The 22,500-nt window shown below is 44.1% G+C and overlaps 1 protein-coding gene and 1 long non-coding RNA gene across 2 annotated transcripts in view; both read left to right on the forward strand.

Moving 5' to 3' along the window:
• Positions 1–22,500, forward strand: part of LOC139569188 (uncharacterized) — a 318,710-nt gene that overhangs the window by 204,597 nt on the left and 91,613 nt on the right. The gene's annotated exons all lie outside the window — the stretch shown is intronic.
• The window catches only part of LOC139569172 (voltage-dependent T-type calcium channel subunit alpha-1H-like), a 212,631-nt gene that overhangs the window by 99,273 nt on the left and 90,858 nt on the right, over positions 1–22,500 (forward strand). The window contains exons 14-18 of the mRNA XM_071390959.1: positions 1,262–1,413; positions 2,988–3,173; positions 8,098–8,215; positions 19,376–19,531; positions 19,907–19,991. Coding sequence (XP_071247060.1) covers positions 1,262–1,413; positions 2,988–3,173; positions 8,098–8,215; positions 19,376–19,531; positions 19,907–19,991 — 697 coding nt within the window. The remainder of the gene's footprint in view (positions 1–1,261; positions 1,414–2,987; positions 3,174–8,097; positions 8,216–19,375; positions 19,532–19,906; positions 19,992–22,500) is intronic.

Here is a 22,500-nt window from a genome sequence, read left to right on the forward strand (position 1 = left end):
TCCTCATTCCCCCTCTCCGTCTCTCCATCCTCTCTTTAATGGAGTGTACAGTCCTCATTCCCCCTCTCCGTCTCTCCGTCCTGTCTTTAATGGTGTGTACAGTCCTCATTCCCCCTCTCCGTCTCTCCTTCCTGTCTTTAATGGAGTGTACAGTCCTCATTCCCCATCTCCGTCTCTCCTTCATGTCTTTAATGGAGTGTACAGTCCTCATCCCCCATCTCCGTCTCTCCTGTCCCCTCCTCATCCCCCCTCTCCGTCTCTCCTGTCCCCTCCTCATCCCCCCTCTCCGTCTCTCCTGTCCCCTCCTCATCCCCCCTCTCCGTCTCTCCTGTCCCCTCCTCATCCCCCCTCTCTGTCTCTCCTGTCCCCTCCTCATCCCCCCTCTCCTGTCCCCTCCTCATCCCCCCTCTCCTGTCCCCTCCTCATCCCCCCTCTCCTCTATCCTCCTCATCCCCCATCTCCGTCTCTCCTGTCCCCTCCTCATCCCCCCTCTCCGTCTCTCCTGTCCCCTCCTCATCCCTCCTCTCCGTCTCTCCTGTCCCCTCCTCATCCCCCCTCTCCGTCTCTCCTGTCACCTCCTCATCCCCCCTCTCCGTCTCTCCTGTCCCCTCTCTGTCTCTCCTGTCCCCTCCTCATCCCCCCTCTCCGTCTCTCCTGTCCCCTCCCCATCCCCCCTCTCCGTCTCTCCTGTCCCCTCCCCATCCCCCCTCTCCGTCTCTCCTGTCCCCTCCCCATCCCCCCTCTCCGTCTCTCCTGTCCCCTCCTCATCCCCTGTCTCCGTCTCTCCTGTCCCCTCCTCATCCCCCCTCTCCGTCTCTCCTGTCCCCTCCTCATCCCCTCTCTCCTGTCCCCTCCTCATCCCCCCTCTCCGTCTCTCCTGTCCCCTCCTCATCCCCCCTCTCCGTCTCTCCTCTCCCCTCCTCATCCCCCCTCTCCGTCTCTCCTCTCCCCTCCTCATCCCCCCTCTCCGTCTCCTGTCCCCTCCTCATCCCCCCTCTCCGTCTCTCCCGTCCCCTCCTCATCCCCCCTCTCCTCTCCCCTCTTCATCCCCCCTCTCCGTCTCTCCTGTCCCCTCCTCATCCCCCCTCTCTGTCTCTCCTGTCCCCTCCTCATCCCCCCTCTCCTGTCCCCTCCTCATCCCTACTCTCTGTCTCTCCTGTCCCCTCCTCATCCCCCCTCTCTGTGTCTCCTGTCCCCTCCTCATCCCCCCTCTCCGTCTCTCCTCTCCCCTCCTCATCCCCCCTCTCTCCTCTCTGTCCAGCCGGTGGAGTTGACAGACATCCTGGAGATCAGTAACATCGTGTTCACCTGCATGTTCCTCCTGGAGATGCTGTTCAAGCTGCTGGCCTTCGGTCTCTTCGGCTATATCAAGAGCCCCTACAACATCTTCGACGGTATCATCGTCATCATCAGGTGGGTGTGTGTGAGGAAGATCTCTCCTGCAGTGTGTGTGTGTGTGTGTGTGTGTGTGTGTGTGTGTGTGTGTGTGTGTGTGTGTGTGTGTGTGTGTGTGTGTGTGTGTGTGTGTGTGTGTGTGTGTGTGTGTGTGAAGAAGTTCTCTCCTGCAGTGTGTGTGTGTGTTATAGTAAAGTGTATGTGTGGTGTGTGTTATAGTAAAGTGTGTGTGTGGTGTGTTATAGTAAAGTGTGTGTGTGTTATAGTAAAGTGTGTGTATGGTGTGTTATAGTAAAGTGTATGTGTGGTGTGTTATAGTAAAGTGTGTGTATGGTGTGTTATAGTAAAGTGTGTGTGTGTTATAGTAAAGTGTGTGTGTGTTATAGTAAAGTGTATGTGTGGTGTGTTATAGTAAAGTGTGTGTGTGGTGTGTTATAGTAAAGTGTGTGTATGGTGTGTTATAGTAAAGTGTGTGGTGTGTGTTATAGTAAAGTGTGTGTGGTGTGTTATAGTAAAGTGTGTGTAATAGTAAAGTGTGTGTGTGGTGTGTTATACTAAAGTGTGTGTGTGTTATAGTAAAGTGTGTGTGTGTTATAGTAAAGTGTGTGTGTGGTGTGTTATAGTAAAGTGTGTGGTGTGTTATAGTAAAGTGTATGTGTGTGTGTTATAGTAAAGTGTGTGTGTGGTGTGTTATAGTAAAGTGTGTGTGTGGTGTGTTATAGTAAAGTGTGTGTGTGTTATAGTAAAGTGTGTGTGTGTGTGTTATAGTAAAGTGTGTGGTGTGTTATAGTAAAGTGTGTGTGTGTTATAGTAAAGTGTGTGTGTGGTGTGTTATAGTAAAGTGTGTGGTGTGTGTTATAGGAAAGTGTGTGTGTGTGTGTGTGGTGTGTTATAGTAAAGTGTATGTGTGTGTGTTATAGTAAAGTGTGTGTGTGTGGTGTGTTATAGTAAAGTGTGTGTGTGGTGTGTTATAGTAAAGTGTGTGGTGTGTTATAGTAAAGTGTGTGTGTGTTATAGTAAAGTGTATGTGTGGTGTGTTATAGTAAAGTGTGTGTGTGGTGTGTTATAGTAAAGTGTGTGTGGTGTGTTATAGTAAAGTGTATGTGTGGTGTGTTATAGTAAAGTGTGTGTGTGGTGTGTTATAGTAAAGTGTGTGTGTGGTGTGTTATAGTAAAGTGTGTGTGTGTGGTGTGTTATAGTAAAGTGTGTGTGTGTGTGTGTGTGATAGTAAAGTGTGTGTGTGTGATAGTAAAGTGTGTGTGTGGTGTGTTATAGTAAAGTGTGTGTGTGGTGTGTTATAGTAAAGTGTGTGTGGTGTGTTATAGTAAAGTGTATGTGTGGTGTGTTATAGTAAAGTGTGTGTGTGTGGTGTGTTATAGTAAAGTGTGTGTGTGTGTGTGTGTGTGTGTGTGTGTGTGATAGTAAAGTGTGTGTGTGTGATAGTAAAGTGTGTGTGTGGTGTGTTATAGTAAAGTGTGTGTGTGGTGTGTTATAGTAAAGTGTGTGTGGTGTGTTATAGTAAAGTGTATGTGTGGTGTGTGATAGTAAAGTGTGTGTGTGTTATAGTAAAGTGTGTGTGCGGTGTGTTCCAGTGTTTGGGAGATCGTTGGCCAGGCGGACGGCGGTCTGTCAGTCCTCCGTACGTTCCGTCTGCTGCGTGTCCTAAAGCTGGTCAGGTTCCTGCCCGCCCTTCGCAGACAGCTGGTGGTTCTGATGAAGACGATGGACAACGTGGCCACCTTCTGTACGCTGCTCATGCTCTTCATCTTCACCTTCAGGTACTAGCAAACACACACACACACACACAGACACACTGTTACGTATGTGATCGTAGGTGCGGGGTGAAAGACGACAGAGAGACAGAGAAAAATACCGTTTACAGGGAATGTATTATTCCTAAACACGGTAATGTGGGGGAAAAGGGGCTGGACGGAACCAAAGCAAAGAAAGTACAATTTAAAGAGTCTCCTCTCCTACCTGCCTTCCTGTAGCACCACCTGGCGCATACAGGGGGTGGTCCGCCCAAGTCTTACCTAACTAGCACCACCTGGCACGGTAACCAACATACAGGGGGTGGTCCGCCCAGGTCTTACCTAACTAGCACCACCTGGCACGGTAACCAACATAAAGGGGATGGTCCTCCCAGGTCTTACCTAACTAGCACCACCTGGCACGGTAACCAACATACAGGGGATGGTCCTCCCAGGTCTTACCTAACTAGCACCACCTGGCACGGTAACCAAAATACAGAGGGTGGTCCGCCCAGGTCTTACCTAACTAGCACCACCTGGCACGCTAACCAACATACAGGGGGTGGTCCACCCAGGTCTTACCTAGCTAGCACCACCTGGCGCACTGACCAACATGCAGGGGTGTGGTCTGCCCAGGTCTTACCTAGCTAGCACCACCTGGCACGCTAACCAACATACAGGGGGTGGTCCACCCAGGTCTTACCTAGCTAGCACCACCTGGCGCACTGACCAACATACAGGGGGTGGTCCTCCCAGGTCTTACCTAGCTAGCACCACCTGGTGCGGTAACCAACATACAGGGGGTGGTCGTCCCAGGTCTTACCTAACTAGCACCACCTGGCGCTCTAACCAACATACAGGGGGTGGTCCTCCCAGGTCTTACCTAACTAGCACCACCTGGCGCTCTAACCAACATACAGGGGGTGGTCCTCCCAGGTCTTACCTAACTAGCACCACCTGGCGCTCTAACCAACATACAGGGGGTGGTCCTCCCAGGTCTTACCTAACTAGCACCACCTGGCGCGCTAAACAACATACAGGGGGTGGTCCACCCAGGTCTTACCTAACTAGCACCACCTGGCACGCTAACCAACATACAGGGGGTGGTCCTCCCAGGTCTTACCTAACTAGCACCACCTGGCACGGTAACCAACATACAGGGGATGGTCCTCCCAGGTCTTACCTAACTAGCACCACCTGGCACGGTAACCAACATACAGGGGGTGGTCCTCCCAGGTCTTACCTAACTAGCACCACCTGGCGCGCTAACCAAAATACAGGGGGTGGTCCTCCCAGGTCTTACCTAACTAGCACCACCTGGCGCGCTAACCAAAATACAGAGGGTGGTCCGCCCAGGTCTTACCTAACTAGCACCACCTGGCACGCTAACCAACATACAGGGGTGTGGTCCGCCCAGGTCTTACCTAACTAGCACCACCTGGCGCGCTAACCAACATACAGGGGGTGGTCCACCCAGGTCTTACCTAGCTAGCACCACCTGGCGCACTGACCAACATACAGGGGGTGGTCCACCCAGGTCTTACCTAACTAGCACCACCTGGCGCGCTAACCAACATACAGGGGGTGGTCCACCCAGGTCTTACCTAGCTAGCACCACCTGGCGCACTGACCAACATACAGGGGGTGGTCCTCCCAGGTCTTACCTAACTAGCACCACCTGGTGCGGTAACCAACATACAGGGGGTGGTCCTCCCAGGGCTTACCTAACTAGCACCACCTGGCGCGCTAACCAACATACAGGGGGTGGTCCACCCAGGTCTTACCTAACTAGCACCACCTGGCGCGCTAACCAACATACAGGGGGTGGTCCGCCCAGGTCTTACCTAACTAGCACCACCTGGCGCGCTAACCAACATACAGGGGGTGGTCCGCCCAGGTCTTACCTAGCTAGCACCACCTGGCGCGGTAACTAACATACAGGGGGTGGTCCTCCCAGGTCTTACCTAACTAGCACCACCTGGCGCGCTAACCAACATACAGGGGGTGGTCCTCCCAGGTCTTACCTAACTAGCACCACCTGGCACGCTAACCAACATACAGGGGGTGGTCCGCCCAGGTCTTACCTAGCTAGCACCACCTGGCGCGCTATCCAACATACAGGGGGTGGTCCTCCTAGGTCTTACCTAGCTAGCACCACCTGGCACGGTAACCAACATACAGGGGGTGGTCCGCCCAGGTCTTACCTAACTAGCTCCACCTGGCTCGGTAACCCACATACAGGGGGTGGTCCTCCCAGGTCTTACCTAACTAGCACCACCTGGCACGCTAACCAACATACAGGGGGTGGTCCACCCAGGTCTTACCTAGCTAGCACCACCTGGCGCGCTATCCAACATACAGGGGGTGGTCCTCCCAGGTCTTACCTAGCTAGCACCACCTGGCGCGCTATCCAACATACAGGGGGTGGTCCGCCCAGGTCTTACCTAACTAGCACCACCTGGCACGCTAACCAATATACAGGGGGTGGTCCTCCCAGGTCTTACCTAACTAGCACCACCTGGCGCGCTAACCAACATACAGGGGGTGGTCCTCCCAGGTCTTACCTAGCTAGCACCACCTGGTGCGGTAACCAACATACAGGGGGTGGTCGTCCCAGGTCTTACCTAACTAGCACCACCTGGCGCGCTAACCAACATACAGGGGGTGGTCCTCCCAGGTCTTACCTAACTAGCACCACCTGGTGCGGTAACCAACATACAGGAGGTGGTCCTCCCAGGTCTTACCTAACTAGCACCACCTGGTGCGGTAACCAACATACAGGGGGTGGTCCTCCCAGGTCTTACCTAACTAGCACCACCTGGCGCGCTAACCAATATACAGGGGGTGGTCCGCCCAGGTCTTACCTAACTAGCACCACCTGGCACGCTAACCAACATACAGGGGGTGGTCCTCTCAGGTCTTACCTAACTAGCACCACCTGGCGCGCTAACCAATATACAGGGGGTGGTCCGCCCAGGTCTTACCTAACTAGCAACACCTGGCACGCTAACCAACATACAGGGGGTGGTCCTCCCAGGTCTTACCTAGCTAGCACCACCTGGCACGCTAACCAACATACAGGGGGGTGGTCCTCCCAGGTCTTACCTAACTAGCACCACCTGGCACGCTAACCAACATACAGGGGGTGGTCCTCCCAGGTCTTACCTAACTAGCACCACCTGGCACGCTAACCAACATACAGGGGGGTGGTCCTCCCAGGTCTTACCTAACTAGCACCACCTGGCACGCTAACCAACATACAGGGGGTGGTCCTCCCAGGTCTTACCTAGCTAGCACCACCTGGCACGCTAACCAACATACAGGGGGGTGGTCCTCCCAGGTCTTACCTAACTAGCACCACCTGGCACGCTAACCAACATACAGTGGGTGGTCCTCCCAGGTCTTACCTAACTAGCACCACCTGGCGCGCTAACCAACATACAGGGGTGTGGTCTGCCCAGGTCTTACCTAACCTGTAGCACCACCTGGCGCACTGACCAATATACAGGGGGTGGTCCTCCCAGGTCTTACCTAACTAGCACCACCTGGCGCGCTAACCAACATACAGGGGGTTGTCCGCCCAGGTCTTACCTAACTAGCACCACCTGGTGCGGTAACCAACATACAGGGGGTGGTCCTCCCAGGTCTTACCTAACTAGCACCACCTGGCGCGCTAACCAACATACAGGGGGTGGTCCGCCCAGGTCTTACCTAACTGGCACCACCTGGTGCGGTAACCAACATACAGGGGGTGGTCCTCCCAGGTCTTACCTAACCTGTAGCACCACCTGGCACGCTAACCAACATACAGGGGGTGGTCCACTCAGGTCTTACCTAACTAGCACCACCTGGCGCGCTAACCAACATACAGGGGGTGGTCCGCCCAGGTCTTACCAAATTGTAGCACCACCTGGCACGCTAACCAACATACAGGGGGTGGTCCTCCCAGGTCTTACCTAACTAGCACCACCTGGCACGTTAACCAACATACAGGGGGTGGTCCGCCCAGGTCTTACCTAACTAGCACCACCTGGCACGTTAACCAACATACAGGGGGTGGTCCTCCCAGGTCTTACCTAACCAGCACCACCTGGCACGCTAACCAACATACAGGGGGTGGTCCTCCCAGGTCTTACCTAACCAGCACCACCTGGCACGCTAACCAACATACAGGGGGTGGTCCACCCAGGTCTTACCTAGCCAGCACCACCTGGCGCGGTAACCAACATACAGGGAGTGGTCTTACCTAGTGTGCATAGACAGAGTAAATACTACGGGTATATGTATACCCGCGGGTCTCTTACCTAAACACTCCCAAGGTGCCCCCCCCCCCCCCCCCTTGGGAACAAATTAAACAGAATAATTGACCAATAATTTACGTATAACAATTTCAATTAACCTACAAAAAAAAACGAATTCCTATTGGCGTACACTACCCGGGAAGGAGCGACAACAAAATAATATCCACAAAACTTTGACTGATCGCAAACAACAATCAACACAGGACATGAAAAAAAAAAGCTCTCTTCTCCTGGGGGGGGGGGGGGGGCTGGTTTTTATCAGGGAGGAGGAGGAGGAGGAGGAGGAGGAGGAGGAGTTGGGTAATTACAGAGATAAGATGGATCCCCTGACGAGAGGCAAGGGTTAGAGCTCCAGTCTGAGATGGGGCCGACCAATCAGCTGCTTTAGGAATCCAGGAAGCCATTTCCTGAAATACACACACACACATACATACAAAACACACAACAACACAGAAACTGGGGAACGTAACACACACGTACACACACACGTACACACACACAGCCTGATAATATATCTATAAAGCCAGATCATTACACCCAAACTGGTGTGTATTCAAATGCTTAAACTCTGTGTGTGTGTGTGTGTGTGTGTGTGTGTGTGTGTGTGTGTGTGTGTGTGTGTGTGTGTGTGTGTGTGTGTGTGTGTGCAGTATCCTAGGCATGCACCTGTTTGGGTGTAAATTCAATCTGCAGATGGAGAACGGAGACACCATCCCAGACCGCAAGAACTTTGACTCGCTACTCTGGGCCATCGTTACTGTGTTCCAGGTCAGACGTGTGTCTGTTTGTGTGTCCCTGTGTCTGTGTGTCCCTGTGTGTCTGTCTGTGTGTGTCCCTGTCTGTGTCTTTGTGTCCCTGTCTGTGTGTCTGTGTGTCCCTGTGTGTGTCTGTGTGTGTCTGTGTGTCCCTTCATTATGATCTAGGATCTGTCCGTATAATCTGATTCATTATGATCTAGGATCTGTCCATTATGATCTAGGATCTGTCCTTATAATCTGATTCATTCTGATCTAGGATCTGTCCGTATAATCTGATTCATTATGATCTAGGATCTGTCCGTATAATCTGATTCATTCTGATCTAGGATCTGTCCTTATAATCTGATTCATTATGATCTAGGATCTGGGATCTGTCCGTATAATCTGATTCCTTATGATCTAGGATCTGTCCATTATGATCTAGGATCTGTCCGTATAATCTGATTCATTCTGATCTAGGATCTGTCCGTATAATCTGATTCATTATGATCTAGGATCTGTCCGTATAATCTGATTCATTCTGATCTAGGATCTGTCCTTATAATCTGATTCATTATGATATAGGATCTGTCCGTATAATCTGATTCATTGTGATCTAGGATCTGTCCGTATAATCTGATTCATTGTGATCTAGGATCTGTCCGTATAATCTGATTCATTGTGATCTAGGATCTGTCCGTATAATCTGATTCATTGTGATCTAGGATCTGTCCTTATAATCTGGTTCATTATGATCTAGGATCTGTCCGTATAATCTGATTCATTCTGATCTAGGATCTGTCCGTATAATCTGATTCATTCTGATCTAGGATCTGTCCGTATAATCTCATTCATTCTGATCTAGGATCTGTCTGTATAATCTGATTCATTATGATCTAGGATCTGTCCTTATAATCTGATTCATTATGATCTAGGATCTGTCCTTATAATCTGATTCATTATGATCTAGGATCTGTCCGTATAATCTGATTCATTCTGATCTAGGATCTGTCCATATAATCTGATTCATTATGATCTAGGATCTGTCCATTATGATCTAGGATCTGTCCGTAAAATCTGATTCATTCTGATCTAGGATCTGTCTGTATAATCTGATTCATTCTGATCTAGGATCTGTCCTTATAATCTGATTCATTCTGATCTAGGATCTGTCCGTATAATCTGATTCATTCTGATCTAGGATCTGTCCGTATAATCTGATTCATTATGATCTAGGATCTATCCTTATAATCTGATTCATTATGATCTAGGATCTGTCCTTATAATCTGATTCATTCTGATCTAGGATCTGTCCGTATAATCTGATTCATTCTGATCTAGGATCTGTCCGTATAATCTGATTCATTATGATCTAGGATCTGTCCGTATAATCTGATTCATTCTGATCTAGGATCTGTCCGTATAATCTGATTCATTCTGATCTAGGATCTGTCCGTATAATCTGATTCATTATGATCTAGGATCTGTCCGTATAATCTGATTCATTATGATCTAGGATCTGTCCATATAATCTGATTCATTCTGATCTAGGATCTGTCCGTATAATCTGATTCATTCTGATCTAGGATCTGTCCTTATAATCTGATTCATTCTAATCTAGGATCTGTCCATATAATCTGATTCATTATGATCTAGGATCTGTCCGTATAATCTGATTCATTATGATCTAGGATCTGTCTGTATAATCTGATTCATTATGATCTAGGATCTCTCTGTATAATCTGATTCATTCTGATCTAGGATCTGTCCGTATAATCTGATTCATTATGATCTAGGATCTGTCCATATAATCTGATTCATTATGATCTAGGATCTGTCCGTATAATCTGATTCATTATGATCTAGGATCTGTCCGTATAATCTGATTCATTATGATCTAGGATCTGTCCATATAATCTGATTCATTATGATCTAAGATCTGTCCATATAATCTGATTCATTATGATCTAGGATCTGTCCGTATAATCTGATTCATTATGATCTAGGATCTGTCTGTATAATCTGATTCATTATGATCTAGGATCTGTCCGTATAATCTGATTCATTCTGATCTAGGATCTGTCCATATAATCTGATTCATTCTGATCTAGGATCTGTCCGTATAATCTGATTCATTATGATCTAGGATCTGTCCATATAATCTGATTCATTATGATCTAGGATCTGTCCATATAATCTGATTCATTATGATCTAGGATCTGGCCATATAATCTGATTCATTATGATCTAGGATCTGTCCATATAATCTGATTCATTATGATCTAGGATCTGTCCGTATAATCTGATTCATTATGATCTAGGATCTGTCCATTATGATCTAGGATCTGTCTGTATAATCTGATTCATTATGATCTAGGATCTGTCCGTATAATCTGATTCATTATGATCTAGGATCTGTCCATATAATCTGATTCATTATGATCTAGGATCTGTCCATATAATCTGATTCATTATGATCTAGGATCTGTCCATTATGATCTAGGATCTGTCCTTATAATCTGATTCATTCTGATCTAGGATCTGTCCGTATAATCTGAATCATTATGATCTTGGATCTGTCTGTATAATCTGGTTCATTATGATCTAGGATCTGTCCGTATAATCTGATTCATTATGATATAGGATCTGTCTGTATAATCTGATTCATTCTGATCTAGGATCTGTCCGTATAATCTGATTCATTCTGATCTAGGATCTGTCCGTATAATCTGATTCATTCTGATCTAGGATCTGTCCGTATAATCTGATTCATTATGATATAGGATCTGTCTGTATAATCTGATTCATTCTGATCTAGGATCTGTCCGTATAATCTGATTCATTCTGATCTAGGATCTGTCCGTATAATCTGATTCATTCTGATCTAGGATCTGTCCGTATAATCTGATTCATTATGATCTAGGATCTGTCCATTATGATCTAGGATCTGTCCGTAAAATCTGATTCATTCTGATCTAGGATCTGTCCGTATAATCTGATTCATTCTGATCTAGGATCTGTCCATATAATCTGATTCATTCTGATCTAGGATCTGTCCATATAATCTGATTCATTATGATCTAGGATCTGTCCGTATAATCTGATTCATTATGATCTAGGATCTGTCCATATAATCTGATTCATTATGATCTAGGATCTGTCCATATAATCTGATTCATTATGATCTAGGATCTGTCCATATAATCTGATTCATTATGATCTAGGATCTGTCCATATAATCTGATTCATTATGATCTAGGATCTGTCCGTATAATCTGATTCATTATGATCTAGGATCTGTCCATATAATCTGATTCATTATGATCTAAGATCTGTCCATATAATCTGATTCATTATGATCTAGGATCTGTCCGTATAATCTGATTCATTATGATCTAGGATCTGTCCGTATAATCTGATTCATTATGATCTAGGATCTGTCCATATAATCTGATTCATTATGATCTAGGATCTGTCCATATAATCTGATTCATTATGATCTAGGATCTGGCCATATAATCTGATTCATTATGATCTAGGATCTGTCCATATAATCTGATTCATTATGATCTAGGATCTGTCCGTATAATCTGATTCATTATGATCTAGGATCTGTCCATTATGATCTAGGATCTGTCCATATAATCTGATTCATTATGATCTAGGATCTGTCTGTATAATCTGGTTCATTCGGATCTAGGATCTGTCTGTATAATCTGATTCATTATGATCTAGGATCTGTCCATTATGATCTAGGATCTGTCTGTATAATCTGATTCATTATGATCTAGGATCTGTCCGTATAATCTGATTCATTATGATCTAGGATCTGTCCATATAATCTGATTCATTATGATCTAGGATCTGTCCATTATGATCTAGGATCTGTCCTTATAATCTGATTCATTCTGATCTAGGATCTGTCCGTATAATCTGAATCATTATGATCTTGGATCTGTCTGTATAATCTGGTTCATTATGATCTAGGATCTGTCCGTATAATCTGATTCATTATGATATAGGATCTGTCTGTATAATCTGATTCATTCTGATCTAGGATCTGTCCGTATAATCTGATTCATTCTGATCTAGGATCTGTCCGTATAATCTGATTCATTCTGATCTAGGATCTGTCCGTATAATCTGATTCATTATGATATAGGATCTGTCTGTATAATCTGATTCATTCTGATCTAGGATCTGTCCGTATAATCTGATTCATTCTGATCTAGGATCTGTCCGTATAATCTGATTCATTCTGATCTAGGATCTGTCCGTATAATCTGATTCATTATGATCTAGGATCTGTCCATTATGATCTAGGATCTGTCCGTAAAATCTGATTCATTCTGATCTAGGATCTGTCCGTATAATCTGATTCATTCTGATCTAGGATCTGTCCATATAATCTGATTCATTCTGATCTAGGATCTGTCCATATAATCTGATTCATTATGATCTAGGATCTGTCCGTATAATCTGATTCATTATGATCTAGGATCTGTCCATATAATCTGATTCATTATGATCTAGGATCTGTCCATATAATCTGATTCATTATGATCTAGGATCTGTCCGTATAATCTGATTCATTATGATCTAGGATCTGTCTGTATAATCTGATTCATTATGATCTAGGATCTGTCCGTATAATCTGATTCATTCTGATCTAGGATCTGTCCATATAATCTGATTCATTCTGATATAGGATCTGTCCGTATAATCTGATTCATTATGATCTAGGATCTGTCCATATAATCTGATTCATTATGATCTAGGATCTGTTCATATAATCTGATTCATTATGATCTAGGATCTGTCCATATAATCTGATTCATTATGATCTAGGATCTGTCCATATAATCTGATTCATTATGATCTAGGATCTGTCCGTATAATCTGATTCATTATGATCTAGGATCTGTCCATATAATCTGATTCATTATGATCTAGGATCTGTCCGTATAATCTGATTCATTATGATCTAGGATCTGTCTGTATAATCTGATTCATTATGATCTAGGATCTGTCCGTATAATCTGATTCATTCTGATCTAGGATCTGTCCATATAATCTGATTCATTCTGATATAGGATCTGTCCGTATAATCTGATTCATTATGATCTAGGATCTGTCCATATAATCTGATTCATTATGATCTAGGATCTGTCCATATAATCTGATTCATTATGATCTAGGATCTGTCCATATAATCTGATTCATTATGATCTAGGATCTGTCCATATAATCTGATTCATTATGATCTAGGATCTGTCCGTATAATCTGATTCATTATGATCTAGGATCTGTCCATTATGATCTAGGATCTGTCCATATAATCTGATTCATTATGATCTAGGATCTGTCTGTATAATCTGGTTCATTCTGATCTAGGATCTGTCTGTATAATCTGATTCATTATGATCTAGGATCTGTCCATTATGATCTAGGATCTGTCTGTATAATCTGATTCATTATGATCTAGGATCTGTCCGTATAATCTGATTCATTCTGATCTAGGATCTGTCCGTATAATCTGATTCATTCTGATCTAGGATCTGTCCGTATAATCTGATTCATTATGATATAGGATCTGTCTGTATAATCTGATTCATTCTGATCTAGGATCTGTCCGTATAATCTGATTCATTCTGATCTAGGATCTGTCCGTATAATCTGATTCATTCTGATATAGGATCTGTCCGTATAATCTGATTCATTATGATCTAGGATCTGTCCATTATGATCTAGGATCTGTCCGTAAAATCTGATTCATTCTGATCTAGGATCTGTCCGTATAATCTGATTCATTCTGATCTAGGATCTGTCCATATAATCTGATTCATTCTGATCTAGGATCTGTCCATATAATCTGATTCATTATGATCTAGGATCTGTCCGTATAATCTGATTCATTATGATCTAGGATCTGTCCATATAATCTGATTCATTATGATCTAGGATCTGTCCATATAATCTGATTCATTATGATCTAGGATCTGTCCGTATAATCTGATTCATTATGATCTAGGATCTGTCTGTATAATCTGATTCATTATGATCTAGGATCTGTCCGTATAATCTGATTCATTCTGATCTAGGATCTGTCCATATAATCTGATTCATTCTGATATAGGATCTGTCCGTATAATCTGATTCATTATGATCTAGGATCTGTCCATATAATCTGATTCATTATGATCTAGGATCTGTCCATATAATCTGATTCATTATGATCTAGGATCTGTCCATATAATCTGATTCATTATGATCTAGGATCTGTCCATATAATCTGATTCATTATGATCTAGGATCTGTCCGTATAATCTGATTCATTATGATCTAGGATCTGTCCATTATGATCTAGGATCTGTCCATATAATCTGATTCATTATGATCTAGGATCTGTCTGTATAATCTGGTTCATTCTGATCTAGGATCTGTCTGTATAATCTGATTCATTATGATCTAGGATCTGTCCATTATGATCTAGGATCTGTCTGTATAATCTGATTCATTATGATCTAGGATCTGTCCGTATAATCTGATTCATTATGATCTAATATCTGTCCATATAATCTGATTCATTATGATCTAGGATCTGTCCATATAATCTGATTCATTATGATCTAGGATCTGTCCATTATGATCTAGGATCTGTCCTTATAATCTGATTCATTCTGATCTAGGATCTGTCCGTATAATCTGAATCATTATGATCTTGGATCTGTCTGTATAATCTGGTTCATTATGATCTAGGATCTGTCCGTATAATCTGATTCATTATGATATAGGATCTGTCTGTATAATCTGATTCATTCTGATCTAGGATCTGTCCGTATAATCTGATTCATTCTGATCTAGGATCTGTCCGTATAATCTGATTCATTCTGATCTAGGATCTGTCCGTATAATCTGATTCATTATGATATAGGATCTGTCTGTATAATCTGATTCATTCTGATCTAGGATCTGTCCGTATAATCTGATTCATTCTGATCTAGGATCTGTCCGTATAATCTGATTCATTCTGATCTAGGATCTGTCCGTATAATCTGATTCATTATGATATAGGATCTGTCTGTATAATCTGATTCATTCTGATCTAGGATCTGTCCGTATAATCTGATTCATTCTGATCTAGGATCTGTCCGTATAATCTGATTCATTCTGATCTAGGATCTGTCCGTATAATCTGATTCATTATGATCTAGGATCTGTCCATTATGATCTAGGATCTGTCCGTAAAATCTGATTCATTCTGATCTAGGATCTGTCCGTATAATCTGATTCATTCTGATCTAGGATCTGTCCATATAATCTGATTCATTCTGATCTAGGATCTGTCCATATAATCTGATTCATTATGATCTAGGATCTGTCCGTATAATCTGATTCATTATGATCTAGGATCTGTCCATATAATCTGATTCATTATGATCTAGGATCTGTCCATATAATCTGATTCATTATGATCTAGGATCTGTCCGTATAATCTGATTCATTATGATCTAGGATCTGTCTGTATAATCTGATTCATTATGATCTAGGATCTGTCCGTATAATCTGATTCATTATGATCTAGGATCTGTCCATATAATCTGATTCATTATGATCTAGGATCTGTCCATATAATCTGATTCATTATGATCTAGGATCTGTCCATATAATCTGATTCATTATGATCTAGGATCTGTCCGTATAATCTGATTCATTATGATCTAGGATCTGTCTGTATAATCTGATTCATTATGATCTAGGATCTGTCCGTATAATCTGATTCATTCTGATCTAGGATCTGTCCATATAATCTGATTCATTCTGATCTAGGATCTGTCCGTATAATCTGATTCATTATGATCTAGGATCTGTCCATATAATCTGATTCATTATGATCTAGGATCTGTCCATATAATCTGATTCATTATGATCTAGGATCTGTCCATATAATCTGATTCATTATGATCTAGGATCTGTCCATATAATCTGATTCATTATGATCTAGGATCTGTCCGTATAATCTGATTCATTATGATCTAGGATCTGTCCATTATGATCTAGGATCTGTCCATATAATCTGATTCATTATGATCTAGGATCTGTCTGTATAATCTGGTTCATTCTGATCTAGGATCTGTCTGTATAATCTGATTCATTATGATCTAGGATCTGTCCATTATGATCTAGGATCTGTCTGTATAATCTGATTCATTATGATCTAGGATCTGTCCGTATAATCTGATTCATTATGATCTAATATCTGTCCATATAATCTGATTCATTATGATCTAGGATCTGTCCATATAATCTGATTCATTATGATCTAGGATCTGTCCATTATGATCTAGGATCTGTCCTTATAATCTGATTCATTCTGATCTAGGATCTGTCCGTATAATCTGAATCATTATGATCTTGGATCTGTCTGTATAATCTGGTTCATTATGATCTAGGATCTGTCCGTATAATCTGATTCATTATGATATAGGATCTGTCTGTATAATCTGATTCATTCTGATCTAGGATCTGTCCGTATAATCTGATTCATTCTGATCTAGGATCTGTCCGTATAATCTGATTCATTCTGATCTAGGATCTGTCCGTATAATCTGATTCATTATGATATAGGATCTGTCTGTATAATCTGATTCATTCTGATCTAGGATCTGTCCGTATAATCTGATTCATTCTGATCTAGGATCTGTCCGTATAATCTGATTCATTCTGATCTAGGATCTGTCCGTATAATCTGATTCATTATGATCTAGGATCTGTCCATTATGATCTAGGATCTGTCCGTAAAATCTGATTCATTCTGATCTAGGATCTGTCCGTATAATCTGATTCATTCTGATCTAGGATCTGTCCATATAATCTGATTCATTCTGATCTAGGATCTGTCCATATAATCTGATTCATTATGATCTAGGATCTGTCCGTATAATCTGATTCATTATGATCTAGGATCTGTCCATATAATCTGATTCATTATGATCTAGGATCTGTCCATATAATCTGATTCATTATGATCTAGGATCTGTCCGTATAATCTGATTCATTATGATCTAGGATCTGTCTGTATAATCTGATTCATTATGATCTAGGATCTGTCCGTATAATCTGATTCATTCTGATCTAGGATCTGTCCATATAATCTGATTCATTCTGATCTAGGATCTGTCCGTATAATCTGATTCATTATGATCTAGGATCTGTCCATATAATCTGATTCATTATGATCTAGGATCTGTCCATATAATCTGATTCATTATGATCTAGGATCTGTCCATATAATCTGATTCATTATGATCTAGGATCTGTCCATATAATCTGATTCATTATGATCTAGGATCTGTCCGTATAATCTGATTCATTATGATCTAGGATCTGTCCATTATGATCTAGGATCTGTCCATATAATCTGATTCATTATGATCTAGGATCTGTCTGTATAATCTGGTTCATTCTGATCTAGGATCTGTCTGTATAATCTGATTCATTATGATCTAGGATCTGTCCATTATGATCTAGGATCTGTCTGTATAATCTGATTCATTATGATCTAGGATCTGTCCGTATAATCTGATTCATTATGATCTAATATCTGTCCATATAATCTGATTCATTATGATCTAGGATCTGTCCATATAATCTGATTCATTATGATCTAGGATCTGTCCATTATGATCTAGGATCTGTCCTTATAATCTGATTCATTCTGATCTAGGATCTGTCCGTATAATCTGAATCATTATGATCTTGGATCTGTCTGTATAATCTGGTTCATTATGATCTAGGATCTGTCCGTATAATCTGATTCATTATGATATAGGATCTGTCTGTATAATCTGATTCATTCTGATCTAGGATCTGTCCGTATAATCTGATTCATTCTGATCTAGGATCTGTCCGTATAATCTGATTCATTCTGATCTAGGATCTGTCCGTATAATCTGATTCATTATGATATAGGATCTGTCTGTATAATCTGATTCATTCTGATCTAGGATCTGTCCGTATAATCTGATTCATTCTGATCTAGGATCTGTCCGTATAATCTGATTCATTCTGATCTAGGATCTGTCCGTATAATCTGATTCATTATGATCTAGGATCTGTCCATTATGATCTAGGATCTGTCCGTAAAATCTGATTCATTCTGATCTAGGATCTGTCCGTATAATCTGATTCATTATGATCTAGGATCTGTCCATATAATCTGATTCATTCTGATCTAGGATCTGTCCGTATAATCTGATTCATTGTGATCTAGGATCTGTCCGTATAATCTGATTCATTATGATCTAGGATCTGTCCTTATAATCTGATTCATTATGATCTAGGATCTGTCCGTATAATCTGATTCATTGTGATCTAGGATCTGTCTGTATAATCTGATTCATTCTGATCTAGGATCTGTCTGTATAATCTGATTCATTCTGATCTAGGATCCTTCCGTATAATCTGATTCATTCTGATCTAGGATCTGTCCTTATAATCTGATTCATTGTGATCTGAAAGGCCAAACTGATCCTAGAGGCTTTGTGGATACCCCTGGTCGGTTCATAGGTCAAAAACTGAAAGTCCTGCCAGTACCCACACCCTCCCTCCCTCCCCCTCTCTCTCTCTCTCTCTCTCTTTCTCTCTCTCTCTCCCTTCCTTCTATCTCTCTTTCTCCGTCCCTCCCTCTCTTTCCCTCTTTCCCTCAATCTCTCCCACCCTCTCTCCCTCATTTCCTCCCTCTCTTATCCCTCCTCTTTCTCTCTCTCTTTCTCTCTGTTCATCCCTCCTCTCTCTCTCTGTCTCTCTCTCTCTCTCTCTACTCTCTCGCTTTCTCTCTGTTCATCCCTCCTCTCTCCTATCTCATCCCTCTCTCTCCCACCCTCTCTCTCTCCCTCATTCCCTCCCCCTCTCTGTCTCTCTCCCCTTTATCTCTCTCTCTCTCCATCCATCCATCCTCTCTCTCTCTCTCTCCCTCGTTCCCTCCCTCTCTCATCCCTCTCTCTCCTCTCTCCTCTCTCATCCCTCTCTCTCCTCTCTCCTCTCTCATCCCTCTCTCCTCTCTCTCTGCCTATAGATCCTGACTCAGGAGGACTGGAATGTGGTCCTGTATAATGGCATGGCCTCCATCCCTCTCTCATCCCTCCTCTCTCCTCTCTCATCCCTCTCTCTCCTCTCTCTCTGTCTATAGATCCTGACTCAGGAGGACTGGAATGTGGTCCTGTATAACGGCATGGCCTCCACCTCTCCTCTCGCTGCTCTCTACTTTGTAGCTCTGATGACGTTTGGGAACTACGTCCTCTTCAACCTGCTGGTGGCCATCTTGGTGGAGGGCTTCCAGGCGGAGGTAAGAGTTTGACAAGGTTCTACAGGGTTCTACAGGGTTCTATGGGATTCTATAGTGTCCAACCAGTTTCAACAGAGTCCAACAGGGTTCTACAAGGTTCTACAGGGTTCTACTGGGTATCACTGGTTTCTACCGGGTTCTACAGAGTCCAACAGGGTTCTACAGGGTTCTACTGGGTATCACTGGTTTCTACCGGGTTCTACAGAGTCCAACGTGGTTCTACAGTGTTCTAATTGGTTCTAAAGGGTTCTAGAGGGTTCTGCAGAGTTCATCAGGGTACTACAGGGTTCTAACTCTCCTGTGTTTTGTCACCAACAACCGATAGAGGAGTTTTGTACAGGGCTTTCAGACCGTGATTCTCTTTCTGTCTGTCAGGGTGACGCCAACCGGGCGGACTCTGACGATGACAAGAGGTCTGATGACGATGGAGAAGAGAAGGTTGGGGAGCTGAAAGACACAGGTGAGGAATCAGAGACGTAGAGAGACATGATGATGAGGAGGAGGAGGAGGAAGAGGAGAAGGTTGGGGATCTGAAAGACACAGGTGAGGAATCAGAGACGTAGAGAGACATGATGATGAGGAGGAGGAGGAAGAGGAGAAGGTTGGGGATCTGAAAGACACAGGTGAGGAATCAGAGACGTAGAGAGACATGATGATGAGGAGGAGGAGGAAGAGGAGAAGGTTGGGGAGCTGAAAGACACAGGTGAGGAATCAGAGACGTAGAGAGACATGATGATGAGGAGGAGGAGGAGGAAGAGGAGAAGGTTGGGGATCTGAAAGACACAGGTGAGGAATCAGAGACGTAGAGAGACATGATGATGAGGAGGAGGAGGAAGAGGAGAAGGTTGGGGATCTGAAAGACACAGGTGAGGAATCAGAGACGTAGAGAGACATGATGATGAGGAGGAGGAGGAAGAGGAGAAGGTTGGGGAGCTGAAAGACACAGGTGAGGAATCAGAGACGTAGAGAGACATGATGATGAGGAGGAGGAGGAAGAGGAGAAGGTTGGGGAGCTGAAAGACACAGGTGAGGAATCAGAGACGTAGAGAGACATGATGATGAGGAGGAGGAGGAAGAGGAGGAAGAGGAGAAGGTTGGGGAGCTGAAAGACACAGGTGAGGAATCAGAGACGTAGAGAGACATGATGATGAGGAGGAGGAGGAAGAGGAGAAGGTTGGGGATCTGAAAGACACAGGTGAGGAATCAGAGACGTAGAGAGACATGATGATGAGGAGGAGGAGGAAGAGGAGAAGGTTGGGGAGCTGAAAGACACAGGTGAGGAATCAGAGACGTAGAGAGACATGATGATGAGGAGGAGGAGGAAGAGGAGAAAGTTGGGGAGCTGAAAGACACAGGTGAGGAATCAGAGACGTAGAGAGACATGATGATGAGGAGGAGGAGGAGGAGGAGGAAGAGGAGAAGGTTGGGGATCTGAAAGACACAGGTGAGGAATCAGAGACGTAGAGAGACATGATGATGAGGAGGAGGAGGAGGAAGAGGAGAAGGTTGGGGATCTGAAAGACACAGGTGAGGAATCAGAGACGTAGAGAGACATGATGATGAGGAGGAGGAGGAGGAAGAGGAGAAGGTTGGGGATCTGAAAGACACAGGTGAGGAATCAGAGACGTAGAGAGACATGATGATGAGGAGGAGGAGGAGGAAGAGGAGAAGGTTGGGGAGCTGAAAGACACAGGTGAGGAATCAGAGACGTAGAGAGACATGATGATGAGGAGGAGGAGGAAGAGGAAGAGGAGAAGGTTGGGGATCTGAAAGACACAGGTGAGGAATCAGAGACGTAGAGAGACATGATGATGAGGAGGAGGAGGAGGAGGAGGAAGAGGAGAAGGTTGGGGATCTGAAAGACACAGGTGAGGAATCAGAGACGTAGAGAGACATGATGATGAGGAGGAGGAGGAGGAAGAGGAGAAGGTTGGGGAGCTGAAAGACACAGGTGAGGAATCAGAGACGTAGAGAGACATGATGATGAGGAGGAGGAGGAAGAGGAGGAAGAGGAGAAGGTTGGGGAGCTGAAAGACACAGGTGAGGAATCAGAGACGTAGAGAGACATGATGATGAGGAGGAGGAGGAAGAGGAGGAAGAGGAGAAGGTTGGGGAGCTGAAAGACACAGGTGAGGAATCAGAGACGTAGAGAGACATGATGATGAGGAGGAGGAGGAAGAGGAGAAGGTTGGGGATCTGAAAGACACAGGTGAGGAATCAGAGACGTAGAGAGACATGATGATGAGGAGGAGGAGGAAGAGGAGAAGGTTGGGGAGCTGAAAGACACAGGTGAGGAATCAGAGACGTAGAGAGACATGATGATGAGGAGGAGGAGGAAGAGGAGAAGGTTGGGGAGCTGAAAGACACAGGTGAGGAATCAGAGACGTAGAGAGACATGATGATGAGGAGGAGGAGGAGGAAGAGGAGAAGGTTGGGGATCTGAAAGACACAGGTGAGGAATCAGAGACGTAGAGAGACATGATGATGAGGAGGAGGAGGAGGAAGAGGAGAAGGTTGGGGATCTGAAAGACACAGGTGAGGAATCAGAGACGTAGAGAGACATGATGATGAGGAGGAGGAGGAGGAAGAGGAGAAGGTTGGGGATCTGAAAGACACAGGTGAGGAATCAGAGACGTAGAGAGACATGATGATGAGGAGGAGGAGGAGGAAGAGGAGAAGGTTGGGGAGCTGAAAGACACAGGTGAGGAATCAGAGACGTAGAGAGACATGATGATGAGGAGGAGGAGGAAGAGGAAGAGGAGAAGGTTGGGGATCTGAAAGACACAGGTGAGGAATCAGAGACGTAGAGAGACATGATGATGAGGAGGAGGAGGAGGAGGAGGAAGAGGAGAAGGTTGGGGATCTGAAAGACACAGGTGAGGAATCAGAGACGTAGAGAGACATGATGATGAGGAGGAGGAGGAGGAAGAGGAGAAGGTTGGGGAGCTGAAAGACACAGGTGAGGAATC

The sequence above is a fragment of the Salvelinus alpinus genome, chromosome 1 (assembly GCF_045679555.1).
Source record: "Salvelinus alpinus chromosome 1, SLU_Salpinus.1, whole genome shotgun sequence".
Classification (NCBI taxonomy): Eukaryota; Metazoa; Chordata; class Actinopteri; order Salmoniformes; family Salmonidae; genus Salvelinus; species Salvelinus alpinus.